General features: G+C 37.5%; 1 protein-coding gene across 1 annotated transcript in view; it reads right to left on the bottom strand.

The window, feature by feature from the left end:
- Positions 1-2,373: 2,373 nt before the first annotated feature.
- ARHGAP18 (Rho GTPase activating protein 18) overlaps positions 2,374-24,370 on the bottom strand; it is a 62,955-nt gene continuing 40,958 nt past the window's right edge. Inside the window, exons 6-15 of the mRNA XM_070952658.1 lie at positions 23,958-24,123; positions 20,393-20,484; positions 18,708-18,785; positions 16,153-16,312; positions 12,251-12,333; positions 11,258-11,464; positions 9,636-9,800; positions 6,242-6,366; positions 4,409-4,470; positions 2,374-2,911 (exon numbers count right to left, since the gene is read on the bottom strand). Of these exons, the coding sequence (XP_070808759.1) occupies positions 2,820-2,911; positions 4,409-4,470; positions 6,242-6,366; positions 9,636-9,800; positions 11,258-11,464; positions 12,251-12,333; positions 16,153-16,312; positions 18,708-18,785; positions 20,393-20,484; positions 23,958-24,123 (1,230 nt within the window). The 3' untranslated portion in view covers positions 2,374-2,819. The remainder of the gene's footprint in view (positions 2,912-4,408; positions 4,471-6,241; positions 6,367-9,635; positions 9,801-11,257; positions 11,465-12,250; positions 12,334-16,152; positions 16,313-18,707; positions 18,786-20,392; positions 20,485-23,957; positions 24,124-24,370) is intronic.

Raw genomic sequence — 24,370 nt, 5'->3', positions numbered from 1 at the left:
GCTAGGAATAGGATGAGGAGATTGCACATCGGAAGCTTGCCTTGGCACCAAGTTTTTGTTTTTAATATGCTTGGTTTTAATAGTTTTAATGTTGTTTTTAATTTTTGATTGAGAGATACCCGGTGTTTGTTATAGGATAGGCAGCTACATAAAATTTTAAATAAATAAATGAGCTTACATAAAAACTAGGTACTGCATCTAGGGCCATCATAATATTTTTGTTATTTAATTCAGATCTTAATCATTTATTATTTTTATAAATAATTCAAGGTAGTGAATATGGCTCATTTTCCCACAACCCCCACCCTTCAGAGGCGGGTTGGGCTGAGACAGAGTCCAAAGTCAGCCAGGGGAAAAAGGGAATATATTCCAGTAACGTAGCAGCCCGTGGTTTGTTAGCAAGGTCTTCTGCCTATCATGCCAATCAGTTGAGGGAGGATACTCTTAGGGTAGAGTAGAAAGACCATCTAAGGAGCTACTGGATGCTGGCTCTTTAGGTTTTCATCTTTCCACTTTATTGATCAAATATTCTCATTCTCCAAAGCAAGCAAGCAAAAACAGCAAAAGTTTATTGGTGGTTACCATTATGATTCCATTTTTGTCCTTTTTGGCATGTTCACATGACCTTTCCTGCTAATTAGATTTACACAGTTGGTGGGAGACTAGATTAACAGGGAATATCACAATTACCAAATCCCAGTGAAGGATTTCATTTCAAATTTCTCTGCTAATTCATATGCCTTTTATTTGCCACTGAATAGCAAATCAGATACAACTTTCTCAATTCGCGAAGCCAGAGAATGACAAAGTCAGGGACCCAACAGATTGGTAAAAATGTTATCATGAGGAACGCAGACATTTAAAAAAAAAGTGTATTCTTTCTCATACTTTATAAATTCTCTGGGGAATTATTGTTTTATATTTCTAAAAAAAACCCCCGTAAAGCTCTGTTGTTTTATGAAGAACAAAAGACCAAAACTGTATGGCATGAATTCAACTGTGGCACACCCTCACGTGAGATCCACTTCTAGCAGATAAATTATTGCCTGGGATATACACATATTGTATGTATGTTTATAAATTCTCTTAATCTCTTCAATTTAGGGTAGCCATATTTTAAGTTATGCATCGTTCAGTCAGCTTCATCTGTCTAGAATGGGCAACATATGAAAAGCAATCCATTATAAGTATCAGGATTAGAATTTATAGTTCAAAGGCATTAATGTTAATATTTAACTATCTATTGTGCTTCAATGTCCTCCTTCTTAATAAACAAAATTTCTTAGATGAATCACTGTAAATAAATATCCTGGGCTTATATAATATTGACTATGGATCTTTCTAGGATAAGGAGCATGTTTTGTTTTCTAGTCAAAGCGCACTTAAAACTTTGAATAACATTTCAAAGTGTACAATAGGAAAATATATGGCCAAAATGTATATTTACTTCAGTATAAATTTAACTTACATTAAATATAGTCAGTACAATTAGTGTCAATGTACTTAATGATTTTTCATTTCCAATAAACTAAAACTTACCAGTTGGGGAGAGGTTTGGTGAGTGTCTTGGGACCCATGGCTCTCAGATACAGCTCTTAGACCATAGGACAAGTGCCCCACATTTTTGTTAACAAATCCACATTTTTCAGTCTTTGCAATCTGGCATCCACAAAGTATGTTGGCGTTATAGGTAGTCCTCATTAAGCAACTGCCTCATTTAGTAACCATTAACAGCTATGACAGTAATGAAAAATCTATGCATTTACAACTTTATGACCAATCCATGTATTTACATTTAATAGATCTATGCAGTAACGGAAAGCTGAAGTAAGATCGTAATGGTTTCACTTAGTGATCACTTGACTTAACAGGTTCCAATTGTGACCACTAAATGAGGACTACCTATACAAATCCCAGAATTCTTAAGACACACATTAGATCATGAAAAACTGAGTGAAATGAATAGCCAGTGCACTTGGAGCATTTAAGCATTCCGAGTATTCATCGACAGGTCTAAATTGCAAAGTGTGAATACCCAATCTTTGACTGCATATTGCATTTTACTTTGTCTTATGCTTATTAAACAAACATCGATGGGGTAATTGTTTTCTTTTTTAAAAAATGAAACTCATTAGGACTAAAAGAAGGTAGATAACTCCTCAGGATTACCTTTGATGTTCAGAAAAAAGAAGAGATGCGGTTTCTTGCAATTCTTCATTTTCCTGCCATTTTTATTACTGATCTTGGGAAGTACCACCCAGTAAAGAAAGCTATATCAAATCATTCACATTATGTTCAATAAATATATTCCTGGAGATAGCAAGGGCACATTGTTTCAGGTTACTGAACTAGTATAAACAAACAAATGCCTGTTTAATGTTAATAGTGCATATTACACCACCGCCATCTCCCGTGACAGGAAAGTACAGTTGAAGATGTTCTGAACTAATGAAGAAATACTTTTCTTATATATGTATTTAAATACACGTCTTTATTAAGAAAACTGGTGCTGGCTCTATCAAGAGCGACCTGAAGAAAATAATAATCCAGTGGACCATACCAAAGGCACAGTGGTGTTTATAACAAGAACTGCAGAGTCAGTCCCTTCCAACAAAATCAGTGAGATCGGAAAGCTTCCTTTCCTGTTAATTTTGCTGCAGTAGCTGTCCTTTATTTGAGAGAAGCAGAAGGCTGACTCTGTAGCACGATACTCCTCAGCAGAGTAACTCATCTAAATCTCAAATGAATTCAACGTCTTTTTATTTTGCTGCATCTGAATTTCACAGTGTTGCAGAAAGCCTCTTTATAGATTCAGAACTTCAGCCATTTTTTGATTTTATAATCCATTCGGCATTTGGGTTCAGCTGATATAAGTCCTTCATGAAAGTGTCGTCATCTAGGCATCGTTCACCTGTCACGGAAAGGTATCATATAAACTCTTAAAATACCAAATAAGGGTTTCAATGAATGATTTTCTTAAGAGGAAATTTCACTGAACAGGGCGGAACTTATTTCTGTCAAAGTCATGAAATCAGGCAAGACTCCCAACATGGACTGTAACTTCAATATCTCATGCTATACGCGAAACATTTTTATGCGATCATTCCACTTTTAAAGGATGCTTAATTCTGGCTGATATTCCTGCCTGATTCTGAAATGGAAGCATTTAAGTAATTGTTTGCTCTTATCACAATACTTTGCTGTATCTGGAGAATTGCCATAACTACACCAGCCCCTAACCACCTTTGGAAAACAATTGTGTCATGTTCAATATTCCCCAATCAGTAGACTTGGAACCTCCCCTTTGCACTCTATGCATGCTTTCTCCAGATGGTGGCTATGCATAATGCTCCCTGTTTACTCCATTGTCCCTGAGCTAAAACTATTTGCTCATGGAAGCAGATTCTAATCTATAAACATTTCTTCCCTGCTGAATAATACAGTAACTGAAAATAACATTTAATCAAAGTCATTTTTTACACAGTGCAATATCCATTCAGGGTCCTTGCTTGGGATAGGTCCTTACAGATACACAAAATCAGCACTTGGCCTTAATAACACCTCTGAATATGGTCATGTGACATACTACCACAGCTTGTCATAGTTTCCACTCCCTGGAATCGGCTAATATCATGGGCAAGAATAAAGTTGTGTGATCATATATAGGTAAGTCCTTGACTTACAACCATTCATTTAGTGACCGTTTGAAGTTATAACAGCACTAAAAAATGTGACTTGTGACCATTTTTCACACTTAAGACCATTGCAGCATCTTCATAGTCACGTGATCAAAATTCACCTGCTTGGCAACTGACTCAAACTTATGACGGTTGCAGTGTCCCGGGGTCAAGTGATCAGCTGTTGTGACATTCTGACAAACAAAGTCAATGGGAAAGCCAGATTCACTTAATAGCCATGTTCCAACTGCAGTGATTCACTTAACAATTGTAGCAATAAAGGTCGTAAAACGAGGCAAAACTCACTTAACAAATGTTTCGCTCAGCAACAGAAATGTTGGGCTTGGTTGTGGTTGTAAGTCAAGGACTACCTGTACTATTATTTAAGTGTCTAGGTGTCCATCAAGAAAAAGATTTTAGCATGGCTCTGGATAGGTTTAATTTCCATGGAGAGTTGACAGGAAAGCACATAATTTCCTGAATATTAGGGGAGGGGATCCAAACAGTAAAAACAATTTGTTAATGAAATCAATTGCCCAGTACAAGAATGGATGCCCTTTCCTCAAATATATTGAAATAGAAGTGAGATCGCAGCATATCAGGAATGCTTTATTTTGAATTCTTGCACTGAGCAGGATGTCACTTTTGTCTCAATGATTCTAAATAATCTGGTAAGGAAAAATAAACCACATGATTTGACCATCATAACTAAGTAGAGTTAACAGCCTTACCAATATTTCCTCCTACTTCATGTAAAAACAGCTCTTCTTTCTTCAAACCTTGTATAGCTCCACTGCCAAAATAAAAATTAAGGAAATGATCAGCCATTATCCCAAATAATTTCCAACTGAAAGCTACTAGTGTACACCAGAAAATGGCCTGCTGGCTCAGAGTTTGCAAGTGCACTAAAATTATTTTTTCCCATCTGTTAACTTACTGCAATAATATATCTCACTTGAATGATTATGGGAAAAAATTGCAACCTTGAATTACAAGAGAGGAAAATCAGCTGGAAAAAAAATCCATATATTCACAAAGAAGTAATCATTCTGCCCTCTTTTTTTTTTTTTTTTTTGGAAAATTTTATTGCCACCTTTTGACTGGATATCATTATTTAACACAAATCCAATTAATTCATATTCATGGGTTTTTTACATACTTCCAGCATTATAGTACATGTTCTGAAATTGTTTTTAGAAATTGAATGGGCAGATCATCTTATATACTTTCAAGTCAGGTAGATCTCAGTTAATGACTGCCTTGTTTAATGACCTTTGAAGTTATGCGAAGGGTCCCTGCAGTCACGTGATTCACAATCTATGGGTGTCTACAACTGTCATGTGATTGCCTTTTGCACATGTATAAGCCAATTTTCAACAAGCAGACTCAATAGAGATGGTAGCAATAAAATTGCAAGTTGCAGTCATATATCTCACTTAAAGACCCCAGGGGTTCACTTAATGACCATGGCCGACATGAGGTTATAAGTCTGTCGCAGGCATATGATGTCTCGCTTAATGACCATGTCACTTAGCCATAGAGTTTCCAGTCCCAGTTGTGATATTTAAGCGAAAACTATAGATCAGGAGTATCTATAGACATAGTATATACTGTATATAGTATATAGTATATAGTATCTATGCCATAGTATATAGTATCTATGCCAGATTCTATGCTAAAGCTAGCTTAGCTGCCTTGTTTCAGAAATGAAGCAGGTCATCCACTTCCATTTTACAAAACCAACAAGGGAACTGCATATTTAAATCCTGGAAAGCAGACTATTATTTATACTCTTGGGAAACTTGTAATATTTCAGGCTATACATCAGTTTAAAGATCTAAGAGACACTAGAAATGAATACTGTATATTCGTGAGAGCCACCCGACACCCTATGATGAAGTAACTCTTCCATAAAATAAGGAGTATAGATCAAAAGATCCCACTGCATGTAAAGAGGAGGGAACCAATGTCCTTCCCATAATACCCAGGAGAAAAGCAGAGCATTATTGGGGATTCCACAGTCCCCTTTAAAAGTGTGAGTGTAATCAGGTTAGGGCAAGAAGGAAAGTCTTCTCCTTCTACAGTGGAATATCTGGATACAAATGCCTGCATGAACTCATCACAAGTGAAAATTGATCCAAAATCTGTTTTACATTGGCACAATTATTCTCAAAGGATTAAAAAAAATCTCCTTTCTATCTCAGCATTCTCTTTTCATTAATGCTATGTACTGTTGAAGAAACACCTCAGCAATATTGGTACAGTTCTTCAGCCAGGTAACATTTTAAACATAGATGAGGTCCTACAATGGATACCTTGGTGATTCCTTCCACAGGCAGTGCCAACAGCCCCCTTAGATGAACTACTGACAATATGGCTGTTGGTTAAAAAAAAAAAGTTTCTTTTTATTTATTTATTTTCCCTCTTCTTACAAGATCAACCATTGATCCTCTGGAGAAAATTCATAACATCTGTCCATTCCCTGCTGTGGTAGAATTCAAAATTAACAGTTCATAAAATGGCGGGCTTCGTAGACAGAGAGAGAAAGGCAGACAGGCTTGTACCTTTTCTGGCTGAGGAACCTGGCAACGATATCGCCAGCTTTTAGCTCTCCTGTCAGCTGAATTGCCATGGAAACTTTGGAAAGATGAGGTGCTTGAACCCGTATTACTCCCTCTGGAATATCGGCCTGCAAAGCAATAATGAAATTGGAACACAGCACCTTGCAGCTGGCTTTGAGAAGGTTTTTTTCCAAATCTGTGCAGACTGAATGCTCAAATCTGGCATTTTGTCCTGTGCAAAGCAGAAGCTATCTTGTTTCCTCACCTACAGTGCAATTTACCAAAATTCAAACGATTTTAAAAATTCTCTTTCAGAGCAATGGAACATACTTGTTCACAAACAGGATGATGGATTTTTAACCACAAATTTAGAAGCTACATATTAAGCTGCATTTGAGTTAACATATTTTTATATGAATCAGTTGTGGATCAAGTTTTAATTTTCTAACCAAATGCCATTTCCCCTTCTGACAGAGTATAATAATTCTAAAATATGAAACAGTGTGCGTGATTTCAAATTTCATATTCAGAAAGAGGTTAACTTACCATCAAGTATAAAAGAAACCCACTGTGTCATACAGCATTTTATTCAAATGAAGATATAGGGCATAACTCTAAAGAATCGCACACTACTTTCATCCTGGTTCCACGTGACAGAATGTGAAAGCAAGCATTGGAGGAGGTATTATCTAGGTATTTTAGTGGTTTAAAGATAGTCTTTGAGTTTCAACAGTAATTGGGACTGGTATATCCTACTTGGAAATTCTGCTAAGGGATTAGTTATAAAACACAATGTGATGCCTTGCTAGGCAACAGCAATCCCAGCAGCCCCGGCTGCTGTCATTAACTGAACCCCACAGGTTGTTAGGCGAGGACCCATCCCAATCCAAGTCATTCCCTCCCAGTCCCACGCTTTGTAAGATAAGGGACTGCTTACACTTTGCAGCTGCCCCACCTACCTCTCTCTCCTCATCTCTGCCCTTTGGTCATCTTGCACTAAACTGCCTCTGCCTGCCCTGCCAGCCTGGTGGGTCTTCTGTCCTACACTCAGCTCACTCTGTCACCCAGCCAGCCCTTGCCACCCTGCACTTACCGGCCCTGCTGACCCCAGGTCAACATAGCCATCTTTTCCCCACAGCTGAGGTGTGCCAGGCCTGGTCCTGTTTCTCTTCTATTTGGAGGTGGCATGAGCGGCCTTGGAGAAAAGGCCTGCCACAGCCCCAGCAACTCCCTTCCATAGGGCTAAGCCAGACGTTCCTCACTGGCATCAGAAGAAATAAGGCCAAGGGCAGCTAGGTGCAGCAGAGCCTGCAGAGCACAGGAGGGGTGAATGGGGCTTTGCACGATAGTGGTGAGGTGGCTGGCCATAACACAGGGCTTGAGGCAGTGGTGAAATGTAAAATTTGTTACTACCGGTTCTGTGGGTGTGGCTTGGTTGGGGGGGGTGTAATGTGACTAGGTGGGCATGGCCAACTTTTTTTAAAAAAAAACTTTTAAAAGCATTTTTTTCTACAACCTCTTCGGCCGAGTTGCCTGATCGTCAGAGGCTTTTTTCCTTTTAAAAGCTCTGACGATCCCAGCTGAACCGTGCGATCATCAGAGCCTTTTTTTTTTTTTACTATTAAAAGCATTTTTTCGGCCGAAGGGGTTGTAGAAAAAATGCTTTTAAAAATAAAAAAAAGCCTCTGATGATTGCACGGCTCAGCTGGCCATGTGGGGGGGGGGGCAGGGATTTTTGCTACCGGTTCTCCGAACCACCCGCCACCATCGCTACCCGATCAGGCGATCCGATCTGAACTGGGAGCATTTCACCCCTGGCTTGAGATGGCAATAAGGACAGAAATGGGACAGGGGGAGATAGGCAGGTAGGGGGCCATTGAAGCGTCCCCAAGATTGCAAGTGCAGGCAGGTTGCTAAGGGACAAAATTTTGATCACAGAACCACATAGGCATTGCAGCTGTCGTAACTTTGGAAACTGGGTATAAGTTCCATTTGTTCAGCACTGCCATAACTTTGAACAGTCACTGAATGAATGGTTGTAACTTGAGAACTATCTGTATAGGAAAACAGAAATGTTATTACAAAATAGCAGAAATGCAGAGGACAAAAGTCAAAATAGGTAACCACGCATGGAATTTCAAATTGTCTTTGCATTAAGAGTAAGGAATAAAATAACAGAATCATAAGTTTCAAACAACACAGAAACATGCAAATTTACATTATGATCCAAAATGTGTCTTTCTCTTACTTGGATGAGCCAGCTTTGGGTTGCCAAGACCCTTGCCTAATATGTTTTAGAAAGGCAAGAGCTGAACAAAGGAGAGATGATGCAAAGGGGGTAGGACCAGAACATGCAGATGTGGAGAGTTGGGATTTCTGCTAGATTTTTTCTTAAATTGGGAGAATTTTTGAAACAATTAAGCAAACTTCTAATAATAATTGAAGACCACCACTGGGGGGGGGGGGCATAAAAGGGCTATGTAAGTGGGGCTATCAGATATCCACTCCTGCTCTTGGTCCACAGAACCAAAAATGACTATTTCCATCTATGAATTCTATGAATATGGCCAGAAACACTAATTTGTTTTCAATACGGGGGAGGGGAAAAAAAACTCATGCCCACGTAATTCTAAATGCATCCACAAGATGGCTCCAATCCACTAAGATTATAAATATTCTGCTAGAAAATGTGGAATAATTGAAAGAAAATCCATATTCAGAAAAATAATATGCAAATATTTGGCTTGTTTTCTGTTATGCATCATATTAATAGTATGCTGATATTTTAATAGATATCATCATCTAAAGTTATTCAGGTGACAAACAACAAAAAGTATATGTTCTAGCAACAGTTTTGATTTTTAAAGAATACTGGGCAGCTAAAAAAAGTTAAAGTTTGCTTAGATCATAGAATATGTTTGCAATGACTATATTTTAAGTATTTAACACTGCTTTATTTTGGGACTGTGCTAATGGTTTAATCTTTAACCCAAATAGCATGGTTGAGAAATAAAAAGACTTTTTGTGTCCTGGGTAGCTGTATAATTTTTTTCAGCTACAAGCAGATTATACCAACATTCCCCAATTTCATAACTTCTAAATGTGTCAGTACTGCAATTGCTCAAAATGTAAGGATTAGTTTCTCTTCTTTATTCAGATTAACGTGGCGATTTGAACTCTAAAAATGTAAGGAAGCACACAGGTATGATTGAGAGATTTCTAGTAAGAGCAACCAGAATCTTAGGCAATTATCCTACAATTTACTACAAGCAACTTCTACAGTTAAATACACCAGATATCCCAAAGAGATACAACTTTCTTTGATCTGGAGGCTCTAATCCCTGTGAGTACAGTTTAAGTAGGAACTGTGGGTTTTTGTTACAAGTTGTTTGCTTACATCATTGGCACTCTTTTGATCGCTGATACTTTTATCTTGCTTCTCATGTTTTTCTCGGTCATATGCCATTTTTTTCAGAAGTTTCCTCATTGCTTTGTCCTTTCGTTCCTTTTTCTGACTTTCAGCATTCTGCTTTCTTACTTGGTTCACAAGAAACGTAGGAATCTAGGCAGACAGACAGCATGTTTTATTGCAACATTACTATAGCTCCCTTAGGACATTAGTAAACATCTGTTGGAAGCTTTCCAATAATAAAACAACTAAAAATGAACAGCAGATGCATTTATGTTTAGTACCAGTGAAGTTTCCTTTTTAAAATGAAACATATTATTTCAGTATCAAATTGTTACACACTCGGTAGAGTGATATACAAAGAGTTTGCCTTGGGTAGCAAACCATACTCCTCTAGTCAACAGTCTCAGTTCCAGATGCCATAGTATTTTAAACAATTGCACCTGGCCTTTCTGTGCAATCCACTGTTAGAAGTTAGCACCAACCCCTAGAAGAATGAAATATTTTAGGAAATATTAAAAAGGCAGAATATATTTCCCTGGATGAGAAATGGAGAAACATGTTTTAAAGACAAAGCAATTTCCTGCCTCCCCCCACCTTTGTCAATGCGCCATTAAGGCCTCAGCCAAGCTCACTCATTCCCCCCATTTTTGTCAATGGACCATCATCTGCAACACAATAGGACCCATCTAGCAACAGAAATTCCCCACATGGCACCTGGGGAGATTACATCAGCCAGCAAGGCTAGCTAAAAACCCCCACCCCCTGGGAGTCTGACAACCAATCAGGATACCCTTCCTGTGCCCCAGGAAGTTCAAAGCTCAGAGAGGGGATAAAACCCAGGGACTCGCAGCATCTCTGCCCTTTTCTGTTCAGGAATTCAAACCATGTGATCCTGTCCACCATTAAATCATCTTTCCAAGCAGTCGCCATGTTTCCAGTGTCTTTTTCCCCACTTGGAGCTGAACCCAAAAGGATATTTCTTCCAACACCACAACTCCCAAAAACAATTACATCTCAACTGCAACTACTCCCATCGTGATGAAACTCAATTTTTAAAAAATCTCATAAACAAAAGGATTCAGACACTGACTGTCTTTTCTCAGACAGCTTTACATTAGTATATTTCTAGAAGGGAAAATTTGATTGTTTTCATTAAGAACCATGTATAAAGTATGCTAAATACTTAAGCGTGCTTAATAAGGTTACAGTTCCTTGTGAAAAACAAAACAGTTGACAAAATGGGAAGAATTGTGTGAAGAATGAATAATCAAATTAAAGAACCCAAATGCATAATAAGTTATTTTGTAAACATTTCCAAGGGGAACATAGATTATGCATTAGCTGGATTAAATAAAACTGGGTTATTTTCTGGATTGTTGATCACAAAAAAACCCAACCTGTTTCTAAATTTGGATGAATGTTCATTTCGTCTTTATATAAATTAAAAGAAAAAGGCATCTTTTTCCTCAAATGCACATATTATTAATACAGCATTTATAGCGTTTTAAAAGGAACTGCATTGTCTCCAAGACAGAAAAATTGCGGCCCACTGCTCCTGTGATGATTCTTTCAGGGTAACACTCACTTTTTAACAAAAGCAAACTTACAGTCCAAAGAAGATTCTGATATTTAATCATAAAGCCCATGACATTTGCTGTCCCAGCCGCCATAACAAACTCGCTTTGTTCTGTGGGCTTGGCACCCAAACCATGAAACATGAAGAGATTTGGAGCCATAACCATGGCAACATTCTTTAGGTTCATCTTGTTTTTATCTCGATGTTCGATCACTCTTTGAAGAAATTCAAGCAGCACCTGAAAACAAGAGCACCATTTCAGAAGTAGATGTATGAGCAATCTTTGCATTCAAACGGCCTGTTTAAAAAAGATGGCTAACTGCATCTATTGAGAGCTTTATGTGCACCTCTTTGGTGATGCAACTATGTGATGCCCAACATCAAAGTCAATTGTTTACCTATTTTAGTAATATGGCAAAGAGAGGGACTAAAGTAGCTTTTATTCTAGAGAATATATGGGTTAACCAATCACAGCAATTGTCACACTATCAGATTGTCCAATTTTTATTTATGTTGGTCTTGCAATGCCTATGTGCTTGCCAATTATTATGTTGCCCTCGAGAAGCCCTTGGGTGAATTACACAAGAAAAAATAACAATGGCAACTAGAATGCAACTAGAATGCATTTTAATATACCTTCCCCCACGGCATCCCACAACTCAATGCAGGAAATACATGCTGGAACTATCCTTTTAAGATGGGGTTGTCTATCCTCTACTACAAGAGAATGGAAAGAAAAAAAATCACCACCTTTTAAGATAATTGGTTCTATTGTGTCCTTCCTGATTCCTTCTTTTGTAGGCAAAAGATATCAGGTTACTTTCTTTTTTGTTCACTGAACCTCCATATTCCAAACTGAACATCTTAATTTTATGCTTCCAAAAACATTCTGATCTCAACTGAGCAACCTGCAGCACACCTGGCTGATCATTTTGGTGATCGTTTTTAGTTTAACAAGCAAACTTTTATTCTGGAATTATCCCTTACTAATCCTGATACTTAAAAATAATATCAAGTGCCTAACCTTGAGTGTATCTCTGTTTCCCTCTGGGAGAAGAAGAACCAGAAGATTCAGTGCTTGCAGCTGTTGTTTCTTGGTTGGAAGCTCTGCCAAGGAAATGTGCAAGTATATCAATTTTGGAATGATTTTGCATTTTCCTCAATGACATTACTGGACATGAAATTATATAATAAACCTCACGGAAAAACTGTGAAAGATTCAAATTATGACAATGGGTTAACAAAAGCTTCATGTTTTTCATGACACAGTTACCAAGATATTTATTAGGTTTCAAATAATGGCAACCTCTTTTAGCTATTTTGTTTCATGGGGCAATGCTTCCTGATATAAAAATATGTGATAAAAGAGAACAACTTCCCAGATGTATCTACCATTTATGCATATGAATTGGAGGGAGTTTATGATACTCAGTGAAATACAGTGGTCTTTCCTGTGCAAATTATTACTAAATAAATTGTTATGCTGATCCAGGAATACCAAACTCTGCGTGTTTGCTAAAACTATCAGTAGGAGCCAACAGCAATGTTATTATCAGCGATGTTCAGGATGCTTAAAATTTTCCCCACATATATTTTGCTTAATATTTTTATGTACTGTATAACCTAAGGTAGCTTTCAGGACAGAAATTAAGCAAATTTGAAAAATGCCTGTGTGAAATACACACAGTAAATGCCCTTGCCAATTACAGAAAATATCTACATATACAAACAATGAGGATAACCACAAAATTCTGAAAACCAGTCATGCAGACAGTCAGATATAAATCAACCTTAAAATGTTCTTACTCCTTGCCCTTTCCCACAGTACAGATATGTTTATTCTAAGTCTGACAGAATGGTGCAAAACTTTTAGGTGAATGTAAACAAATAACTATATCTTAATACCAATTACTCAGTGTCTCGCTTTAATTCACTGGAAGAGCTTATATAACAAATGCTGATAAGGCAATAAAAAAGGTAGCATCTATAGCTGAAACTAACATGTAACTCTAGAAATAAAAAGATCTGACACACCACTGCTTCCTCATTTGTTAATCATTCTCAACATACTATCAAAATAACCCATGATTTTTCCACAAAGTATAGATTTCAAACAGATTCAGCAATTAGATATTGTATATAATTTTGTGGATCTGGAATTTGCAGAAAGCATCTTTAGTAAATCTTGTCTTACTCTGAGCTAGCCAACTGCTGAGAGCAGAGAACCTCAGCCAATCAGCATTCTCTTTCAAGCTAGCCAAGACTATGCTGTCTCTAGAGCTTCCAGTCTTCTGTGAATAATAATTAACTTTTGTTCTCAAAAAATGAGAAAAAAGGAAATCTATTTTTAATAGAAGAGAATATACAGTATGTAGCTCAGGACTGAACTGTGGGATCCTTGGTGTAACAACCCAAACTCCCACGAGTGAAGCTGAGTAAGAATATTATTTAGATGAGCATAGACATGAAAATGACATAACCAGAAGAAGGAAACAGACCATCTATACAACATCTTCTAACAAAATGGATACTCATGGAACTTCATGAAAAAGGGCTTAACGCTACCATACATCAAAAACACCTGAGAAATTACCAACAATTACAACTATACAGCCTCACTGTAGCATAACTAATTAAAGTTCTTCAAAACATCTTAAGAAAACCAAAAGGCAGAGTAGTCCCAAAAATTAAAAACAGGCATCATCTTCATTCTACAACATACAGCTTTAGGACTGTAACGACCACTTTGTAGGACAGACAGGCAGAAGACTAGCAGAGTGTATACAAGAACACCAAGTAGTAATCAGAAGACACCTTGAAAGTCCTTAGTCTTACAACATGACAGACTAAACAATAGCATCTTAGACTAAGCTAAATCCAAAAATGCTAAATTCCTAGAAGCTTGGTATTCAGACAAATCAGCCATCAACAAACCCATAGAAATAAACTATATTTACACAGCATTGAAAAGAGACAATAAAAGAGCTAAGAAGAAAACAAAAACACCAGCATCTCTCCAGCAATCAACATCCAGATATGCATGGATTAACACTGAACCATCAAGCAATAAGCAATAATCTATTCAAGGAACCAAGGAGAAAACATCACTCCCACCAACCTTGACAAGTTACTGTTTATAAACATAGACCAACTCCCTTCTAGCATTGAAGATGTTACCTAGTCAGGTAATGAAACATCTGCAAGCAAATAATCAAGTTCAAAGAGTACTAAAAATTCCACAAATCTGTTTTTCCCAACCAACGCATTCCATGTATATATCCATATTAATTTGTGTGTGTTTGTATAGAGATGGTTGCAAAGAATGAATAAAAGTATTAATACACTTGGAAGCCTAAAATCCTTCTGTTTATTATAGTGCTTGATAAACTTTGTTTTCTTGCAAACATTCTTGCAAACATTATGAAGTGTGTTATCCCACAAAGTCCCAAGAGAGTTGCATGGCAGTAAACAGTATGAGAATACCATTTATCCAAAACTGCACTGAAGGGCTTTGTCCCTAATTAGACTGAGGAAAGCACTAAATGGAAGGAGGGGCAGAATTCTCTCCAATGAGGAAAAAATACCCACAAATACAAGATGAACTCATTGGAATGTGGATTGCAGCTTACTTTGAACCTCTTTCTCCGGAGGGAGAAAAAAATGCAAGCAGATTTCCCATGCTAGTGAGTTAATTGAAGTATCTGGAAAATTGTATCACATCAGTTGTGGAATGTGAACAAGGCTCAGCAATTGACAAGGATACGTGGAGCCAAGAGAAGAGGTGAAAAGAGCCTGACCTTAACTTTTTCTTAAAAGAATGATAAGATGATAGCATTTTCGAAAGGAACCTAAAATGGCCTCCTACAGGAAGTGTAAGGAAATCTTAGGACTCCCTAGCTACTGATAACTACAACAACCCTCAGCAGCCTCAGCCAACATACATTTTGGTAAGAGGTGCTGGGATCTGTAGTCAGAGGTGGGTTTCAGCAGGTTCTGACCAGTTCTGGAGAACCAGTAGTGGAAATTTTGAGTAGTTCGGAGAACCGGTAATCAAAATTCTGACTGGCCCTGCCCCCATCTATTCTCTGCCTCCCAAGTCCCAGCTGATCAGGAGGAAATGGGGATTTTGCAGTAACCTTCCCCTGGAGTGGGGAGGAAATGGAGATTTTACAGTATCCTTCCCCTGCCACACCCACCAAGCTATGTCATGCCCACCAAGCCACACCCACAGAACCAGTAGTTAAAAAAAACTTGAAACCCACCACTGTCTGTAGTTCTGTAATGTTTCCAAGCCTGGTCCTAGAATTTATAATGTAGCACATTTTGTATTGCAATTAATTATAAAACACTTTGCAAATGCCTCTGACTATTTTGAAAATAATAACTCCTCTATACTAACCAGTAAGGTGTATTAATGAATAGAGGTAATTCTGCGCATCTGTTACCACATGTAAGGAGTTTTTGTTTTGTTTTGCTGCTATTTCATGGGACAGTTAATATGTTTTGATTGAAGGACACTCCCTAATCCATCAGAGGCTCCTTAGAATGAGGAGAAAGATAATTTATGATGACTCCTCCTTCTGGAAGTCCCTAACTTTGCATGATAATCTGCTCCACAGACTGGGGGCAATTTGGGATGTGGTATGGGGCTTTTGGAGGAAAAGGAACAAATAATCAGAAATCTCTTACTACATAATTCTGCTGGCTTTGAAGCCTGTTCATTCAGTGGACATTTAGAAACTAGAAATCTGAGACCTATATGTCAATAAAGATTAAGTATATGCAGTAGTTTCGGTAGTTGCCTAATCTATGCATCTCATAGGCTGATCTGAGCCGTGTTTATCTTGTATGCTCAGCATGTGACTCTGCGTAATCTCCCAACAGTAAACCAAAAAAAAAAACAAAAACCCACCAATCCCTACTTACTTTGCACATCCTGGAAAGCCTTAAGATACTCCACAGTGAACAAGGGTTGTGGCAATTCTCGGATGAAGAATTTTAGGAGGCTGGCTGCATCATGCTGCTTGACACTGTCCCAGTTGAAAGTCCCTTCGTAAAACTTTGATTCTAGCTCTTGGCAAAGGTTCTAAGTGACACAGGAGAAAGAAATGCAGGTGGTGAGGGTAACATTTCATATTTAAAAATATTGTAGTTTACAACCTGCATGATAAAAGTAGCGCATGAAATCTAACGAACTGTGTCACTTCCCCCACCCCCCCCGAATACATCAGGCTTACAGCTATATTTCCCAGGATTTTTCAAACATTGCCCTAAAGATATGTATTTTGTGCTTTTTGTGTGTGCAATGCCATATACACCAAAAGACTGGATTTTCATTTTAACCATAGTTCATGTGTGTTTTCTTCTTCACAGTAAGAGTGTCCATAAGAGGAAGAGGTTGTCCAAAAATTCTTTTAATTAACAACAACAAAACACACATACGCAATGTTTTTAAAAATTTAAAATCAATTATGTGGAAATGCCTTTAATTCCTTCCTTAAAATTTCAAATAATTAAAAAGACTGTGGATGGATTTTGGTACTACTCTAGAACAGGCGTGGTCAACAGATCACATTCTCTTGGACATATCTTCTGGAAGAGGAATGGGACAACTTGTCACAGCCAACTTGCCATGGCCAACTTGTCGCTGAACAATTAGCCGCAGGACAATTTAACGATTCAATTTCATCATTCAAAATAAATAAATAAATAAATATTTTAATTTTTGTCATTCACGTTTTATTTATTTTTATTTTTATTTGATTTATATGCCGCCCTTCTCCGGAGACTCAGGGCGGCTTACAATGTGTTAAGCAATAGCCTTCATACTTCTGTATATTTATACAAAGTCAGCTTATTGCCCCCACAATCTGGGTCCTCATTTCACCTACCTTAGAAAGGATGGAAGGCTGAGTCAACCTTGAGCCTGGTGAGATTCGAACTTACAGTAATTACAGGCAGCTGGTGTTAATCACAATGCTATCAGTCTGCTGAGCCACCAGGCCCTGTTATTCAATCCCTTCTTTTGCATCCTTTCTTTAATGATTCCATTCCACCATTTCTTTGATATTAGTGTAACTCTTGTCCCACAACGAATTGTCCCACGGCAAGTTGGCTGTGGTGAGTTGACCATAGCGAGTTGGCTATGGCAAATTGTCATAGACCCTTCTGGAAGGCTGGCAAGCAAGCAAGTTATGGGTGGGGCCAGAAAAACAGCATCTACACAAGGGAAGTTTAAATCTACAAGATATCAAAAGTCCGCTGCACGTACAACAGGGACAAGGCTTTGAAGTGCCTGATTACAGATTTCGACACCCTTTGGAGATACTGCTGGTCCGTCTCTTTTTTCCTGGCATTCTTTGTTTCTCTAAGACATCCAATTCGCTTTTTCAGCCCAAGCTCATTTTCTGTTTGTGACACTCTGTTCCAAGCAGCAGCTGTATCTTTTAGCAGCTGTCTTGCAGAAGGCTTTTGATCTTAGTCCAAAGGCCACATGTGCAGCTTTCCATCCTGTAGGGCATTTGCACAGATGCCTACCCGAAGCCCTAACTATCAAAACAGATAGTCCATTGGGACAAGATGGAACAATTCTCCAACTTGATATAAAACACCTTTCTATGTTATGAAGACTATTACCTCAATTATATTATCTGTCTTCTTTATCCCAGATCAAATCCTCCTCTGACAATATTTTACAAGGGATTTGGATGTAATTCGGGTAGCCTAAGAGAAGCAACTTCTGCCTGATGTCTCCTTTTTTAATATGTTGTTTCAAAGCCACTTGCTGATCCTCCCCCAAACCACTTCATAAAATGCACATTTCATATCTTGCTTCAGTTCAGCCATTTGCCAGGTCAACAAGAATCCATATTTCACCTCCTTAGATTGTACATGTATTTCTAAATTGCATAACCTGCTTGTCCAATCTGCAGCTTTTACTTTACAATTCACATTTTATGAATATTCGAAAGCTACAGAAATAAAATTGGTTTCAAAATATGACAGAGGATGATGAGTTATTAGAAAAGCAGCAATATAAAACAACTGCACAAACCTCCTGTACGCAGGGAGAAATCAACCATACAGAGGACAACATCTGAGTAAAATGACAGGGAATTGATTTCTTCAGTGTCACTCTTTAATTTAATTCAGAAACATAAAGTAATTTTGTGTGTGTATGTATGTGTTTGAGTGTGTGTATGTGTGTGAATGTGGGTGTATATTCTTGATTTGCATATAAAATCTATAGTTTTGAACAAGTCAGCTCTGAAAGTCATAAATGTTGACAAGCAGATAATCTGCTCTATAGCTTCTACCCACTTCTGCTATGTCATTTAGAACGAATAGGTAGAAGTTACGATTTTATTTAAACATCTGAGTTTGAGACTTGTTACTGAGCACACATTATCAAATATAAACACAGAATCAAACACTGGTAGAGAACACAGCACCATTTTTCCTAAGCTGAAGGGCCATTTTACCTTTACTCTAGCAGCAACTCCTGGTATTCGAAGCAATCCTTCTGTTTCCAGCTTTCCCCCTTCTATCTGAGAAATGAGCTGAACATAAAAATGGAAAACAGAAAGCAGACATATCATGAAACAGTAAAAAGATTGGTACTATCATAACAATTTCAGCATATATGCCTCCCTTGTTTCGTGCATTTTTCTTTTGCAGTACCACAACTACAGGATGTCTTTAGGCTAAAAAGATACAACTATTATTGTAACACATGTGTTACAATAACGTGTGTGCATTAAGTGACGTTTATCCAGAATCAATTCAGAGAACAGCTAATACCTCACCCACCTCACATCACGGAATATGGACTTTATTTATTGATTTCTGAAATTCATCTCCTACTTTCTGCTTTGGCCTCCTTCCCATTCCTGACTCAGGTAAAATAATTTATTGGGATGGAGGAGAGATCTGTTTGCATAGATATTAATCAATGAAAAATCTTTTACATGTAGAAGAGAATTTACAGTTCATATATACCCAATCAAATGCATTTAGCCAAGTGCACAACAGGTTTGCTCCATAAGGTTTCTTGCTAATGATGGCTTGAGCGCAGAATTTTTATCTTTAGCTATTAGCCCAGGGTAGATGTTATCATGTAAAAATAAAATATTTACACAGAGACAGCTAGAGTGTTGCCTAACTTATATTAGTTCTGGATATTGCATCTAACTTGATGCCAATTTACAAAGTTCTTCTTTATTTCATTTATACCTGGAAGAGTCAATCAGCTACTGCCAAATGCATGATGAAACAGGAATGTTTTCATTGCCTTGAGGAATGTATTATTGCCATACACACCTCCAGGGAATGCATATGGCAAAACATGGAGATCAAGATAGAAGATCCCAATTTGCCCAAGTTCCCTATAATTCCAGGGAAATAGGACTGTCAATGGGCCCCTTGAGATACCCAAAAGAACTAAGGCAGTGTATGATACAATCTGGTACTAAACCATGTATGGCTTTGTAATAGCAGTCAAGTTTGAATTGGGCCTGGAAGTTGACTAATAGTAAGTAGTTCAGGCAAGTGGTTTGAAAATCAGTGTGACTCTGCAGTGGTGAGTTGGTGAGATTTAGCAATCTAATCGCTGCATTCTGGACCAATTGCAACTTCTGATTTTCCCCAACAATTGTCCTATACGAGTAAATTGCAGTAATCTAATCACATAGTTGTGTTATCATCACCAGGACACCATGGCCCAAGTAACTGATGCAGTAGCCTAAACTGAGCAAAGGTCCCTTTTCCCATAATTTCCTTTTGCTATTTAATCCCCCACTTTTCACCACTCTTTCGTGCTACGAAGGTTAAGCAATATGCATGTGTGTCTCGGTTTATTCTGTAAAGTTCTGGGAAAATAATTCTCAGATAAGACACAGTTATTTGTATTACTAATTGATGATTGAGTGAAAAGAAGGTAAGAACAACTTGTTTAACCTGCCCACTGATCTACAGAGAGCAGAAAGAATTTTATCAAGGCATCAAAAATAAAAAGGGAAGATGTCATACTTGGTAAAAAAAATATTTAGCTAGATAATAAAATATTAGTCTTTAAAAAAAAAAAAACACTATTACATACAGTATCTTTCAGGACTCAATCCTAAAGCTCAAGGAAGTAGAATGAAAGGACATCAGTCGGCCTACTCACTTTTTGAAAGATAAGTGGTGTCCGGATACCTGGAATTCTCTTTTGATCATGTTCTAGCAAAACCAAGAGTGGAACACCAAAAAGACCAGATTCTGTAATAAAAAAAAAAAAGGGGGAGGGGGGGCTTCATGAAGTGGTGACATTAAAGCATTTATTAAAAAAATATTTTCTTTTAATCTTCATGTTCAGACAGAAAAGTTATTTTCAGTACAAGTCCCATTACAAAATTGTCATTTTTCAGCAATAAAGCCCACTAAACATGCAGTTAAAGAGAAGACAAAATGATTTTTTTGAAAATATGCAGGAAAAATACTTCACACATAAACACAGGCAAAAGACTAAGAAGGAAGAGAGAAAAAAATCCTAAATTAGAATTAGACATGGGCTATTATCTGAAATACATAAACATCATTGCTTTTTGTGCAGATTGATAGGAGGATATGTGAAGTTATTTATATGCATTGAATTATCATTGATGCTCTTAACAAGGATTATATCCAATTCTGTCCATCTGCTGATTTTTCTGAAGTTTTTTTCACGCATCTACCAACCTTGGGTAGGTCAGAATAAGCAAAAGACAGGAATAAGTGAGAAGATAAGTTTCTTAGGTACAAATCAGTAATACAAATCTCCAAAGCTAAACACTGATCATATTAACAAAAAAAATCCTATATTTATTGATTATGAAAATTACTATAACAAGTGTGAAATATTGTAAAAACATTCTAAAATGTGTTACAAGAGTTATTTTCTGCAGGTGGATGAAAATCACATGTACACAGAGAAGTTAGTTATCTCTCGTTGTGGCTTTTAGTAATTTTGTTCCTACCCTGGCATCTCTACTGAATACTTCCTGCATATTTTGGCACAGGAAACTACTTGACTAACTGGTAGCATGTTTCAATTCATGGTAGCTAACAAAAACATGTTCCTGGTTTTAATCTATTTAATCTGTCGTTCTAAAATTAATTTTGTATTTTTTTTAATAAAACATTGCATTTAAAAAATTATTGAACAATGCCTTGAAATCCAAATTGAGATAGAATATTCATGCATAAGAGAGTGCAAAAACAGAAGTGTACACACTAATACACACACACACACACACACACACACACACTTCATTCAGGCAGACTGAATCAAGTTGATCTGATAATGGATAAAGTTTGTGTTTATCCATCTGTCTCTCCAGGTATATATCAACGTATGAGACTAAATAAAAGATATAAAATCAAAGAAAAGTCTAAGAAGGCAAATTTAGAAAATAGTGAAACTCATTATAGATGTTATGAAAAAAAACTGCTTTGAGTTATATAATCTCTCCTTCAAAAGGCTTTATCTTTTGATTTTCCCTTTTAAATTAATTTCACAGTTGTTTCAAGCTGCAATCCTATAACCTCAGGTCACTTGTAAAATAGGATTCCCTCCCTCTTTGTCGCCACATTAAGTTTGGGTATGTTGGGCATCAGAGGAAAGGAGAGGTGAAGTCTTATGTCCTGAATTCTGAAACTGTGGTATCCAAACCTCTCTCAAACCATCCGTTTTATCCCTGACGTACTGAAAATTGAAAATTGAAATCTGGAGAACTTAAATGACGACCTCTACATTGAGTAAGCATTTCTAGATACATGCAGCCTACATGCATACCTCTATTATAGATTGGTATCTTGTAACAGGGGGCACAACGACTCAGTGTTTAAAGATGCTGAGCTTATCAGAAGCAAAGTTGATAGCCCGGGTTCAAGACACGAGTGCTGTGTGACAGGGGTGAGCTCCCCGTTACTTGCCCCAGCTCCTGCCAACCTAGCAGTTGAAAAGCATGCAAATGTGAATAGATAAATAGGTACCATGGTGGCGAGTCTCCCCAGCTCAAGGTTGACTCAGCCTTCCATCATTCAGAGGTTGGTAAAATGAGGACTCAGATTTTGGGAGCAATATGCTGACTCTGTAAACCGCTTAGAGAGGGCTGTGAAGCAATGTGAAGTGGAATGTAAATGATATTGCTACCACTTTGGTGGGAAGGTAACAGCCTCGGCATATAGTCCTGCTAGCCACATGATCATGGAAGTGTCTTTGGACAATGCTGGTTCCCTCGGCTAAGAAATGGAGGTAAGTACTGCCTCCTAGAATCAGACACGACTGGACAGGGAAAACCTTTACCTTTTATCTTTTAATAGTAATGGGTCTGCATATCCCAATGAGGCTATGAGCGCTGTTGCTGAATGGGTTTCATTGTTTATAATTTAAAATGTATAATATTTTATATTTTTTATAATATTTATTAATATTATAAAATGCATAATAAGACCACCCAACAGTGACTTTGGATGGCAATATAAATTATAAACAGAAGCTTGGTACAATAAATTAGAAAAAGAAAACAAGATTATAACAGGGGGGAATAGACATACAGATAGTCCTCGACTTACAACTACAATTAAACCCAGAATTTTGGTTGTAGGTTATTAGACTTATACTTAGAATAATTTTATTGTCACTTTAAATGTACACTAATCAGCATACATGAAATTCTGTTGCATACAGCTCTCAAAAGGTTGTTGTAGTCATTTAGTAGGTCACTTGCTGATACAGATAGCATACAGAGGTGCTGTTTCAGAGGTGCCACAACTCAGAAGGCGTACTTCCAAGACTCCATCAGATGGCATGGCTTGACAGATGAAATCACCAATGCATGGACCCAAACACATGCCACTCCTGCAGAACCATAACCAATCTAGAAGCGTGCATGGGTCAAACAAAAGGAGACTAGGCCAGAATGCATTCATGCAGTATTTAAGTTGTTCTGTATCATCAATGCAATTTTTGTTCTAAAACTTCCAAGTGCTAAGCCTTTCAAATGGTTATTTCATCCCTGCCTGATGAACTCAGCCATAAGGGATTGCTCTCTGCAATCAAGAAGTCCTTCCTGAGAAACTTTCAAAGCTTCTGAAGACTAGGAGAGGGGAATGGGAAAGTAAGAGAGAGCATAAAGAGCCAGTTTACAGAACAGATTAATTACAGAGGGATCATCTAAATGGGTTTCAGGCAGAAAACATGAACTTATGCCAAAAATAAATATAAAGTATTATCTTCTCTATCTTGAGGATATTTTATTATTTTAATGCACAGCTTCAGTTTCATAACACAGCTTACCTACTGTGTGATCCAGCTACGGTTAAGTACATTTAAGCATATTTAACACTGCAGTGGAAATCAGTGGAATATAAATGTGCTTATCTGAGCCAAGGTTTTCCACCAACTAGCACCTTAGCCTTGAATATCGTAGATGCATGGGGGGAGGGGAGGGGGCAATATCTCTCTTGAATGGAGTTCAACTCACTAGGTAAGTTTGCTTTGCTTTCCTGGCAGCGAGGAAATTATTTGCCATTGCAAAATGACCTTCTACTCTGTTCTTATTTCTAAGTGTATATGGAATCCAAACTAACCGTATCTCATTATTCCTCTCCATTGACAATGTTTACAAATTAAAATACCCAAATTTGTATCCGAACATGCATTTTGCAAAACAAACCAACCAACCAAAAGCCAAATTCAACAAACTCACCTTTCACTTTAATTTTTGCTGCCTTCTGTGGCTTCAGTTCAATTCCAAGTATGTCAAAAAGAGCACTCAGTTCAATCAGGGCCAAAGCATGGATTTTCTTCATATCCTGAGGTGCAAGATCTCCAATTTTTGTTGTACCCGTTTTGTCCTTCGGAAATCTGAAGTTCTATTTAAATGTATGTAATGCAGTTGTGTGAAACCTTGGTGTTAACAATTTTATCTTTTTAAAAAAACCAAGAAACACAAGAGCTAAATCTACATTTCTGGAAGCACAACAAGCATGGCTTTAGGCAAAAGTATTTATTCTTTTGGGGCACTGCCTTGAATAGGTGAGGGCCTTGAAAGTGGCAGAGAATTTCTCTATCTGGCAGCCCCTTTGAAGTTAGGCAATCTGAATAGAAGTCATTCTTGTG

Source organism: Pituophis catenifer, unplaced genomic scaffold (assembly GCF_029215685.1).
Source record: "Pituophis catenifer annectens isolate HBS135680 unplaced genomic scaffold, rPitCat1.0.hap2 SCAF_1, whole genome shotgun sequence".
In the NCBI taxonomy this organism is placed as follows: Eukaryota; Metazoa; Chordata; class Lepidosauria; order Squamata; family Colubridae; genus Pituophis; species Pituophis catenifer.
Note: the sequence above shows the minus strand (reverse complement) of the source record. Positions and strands in the feature narration are given on the sequence as shown.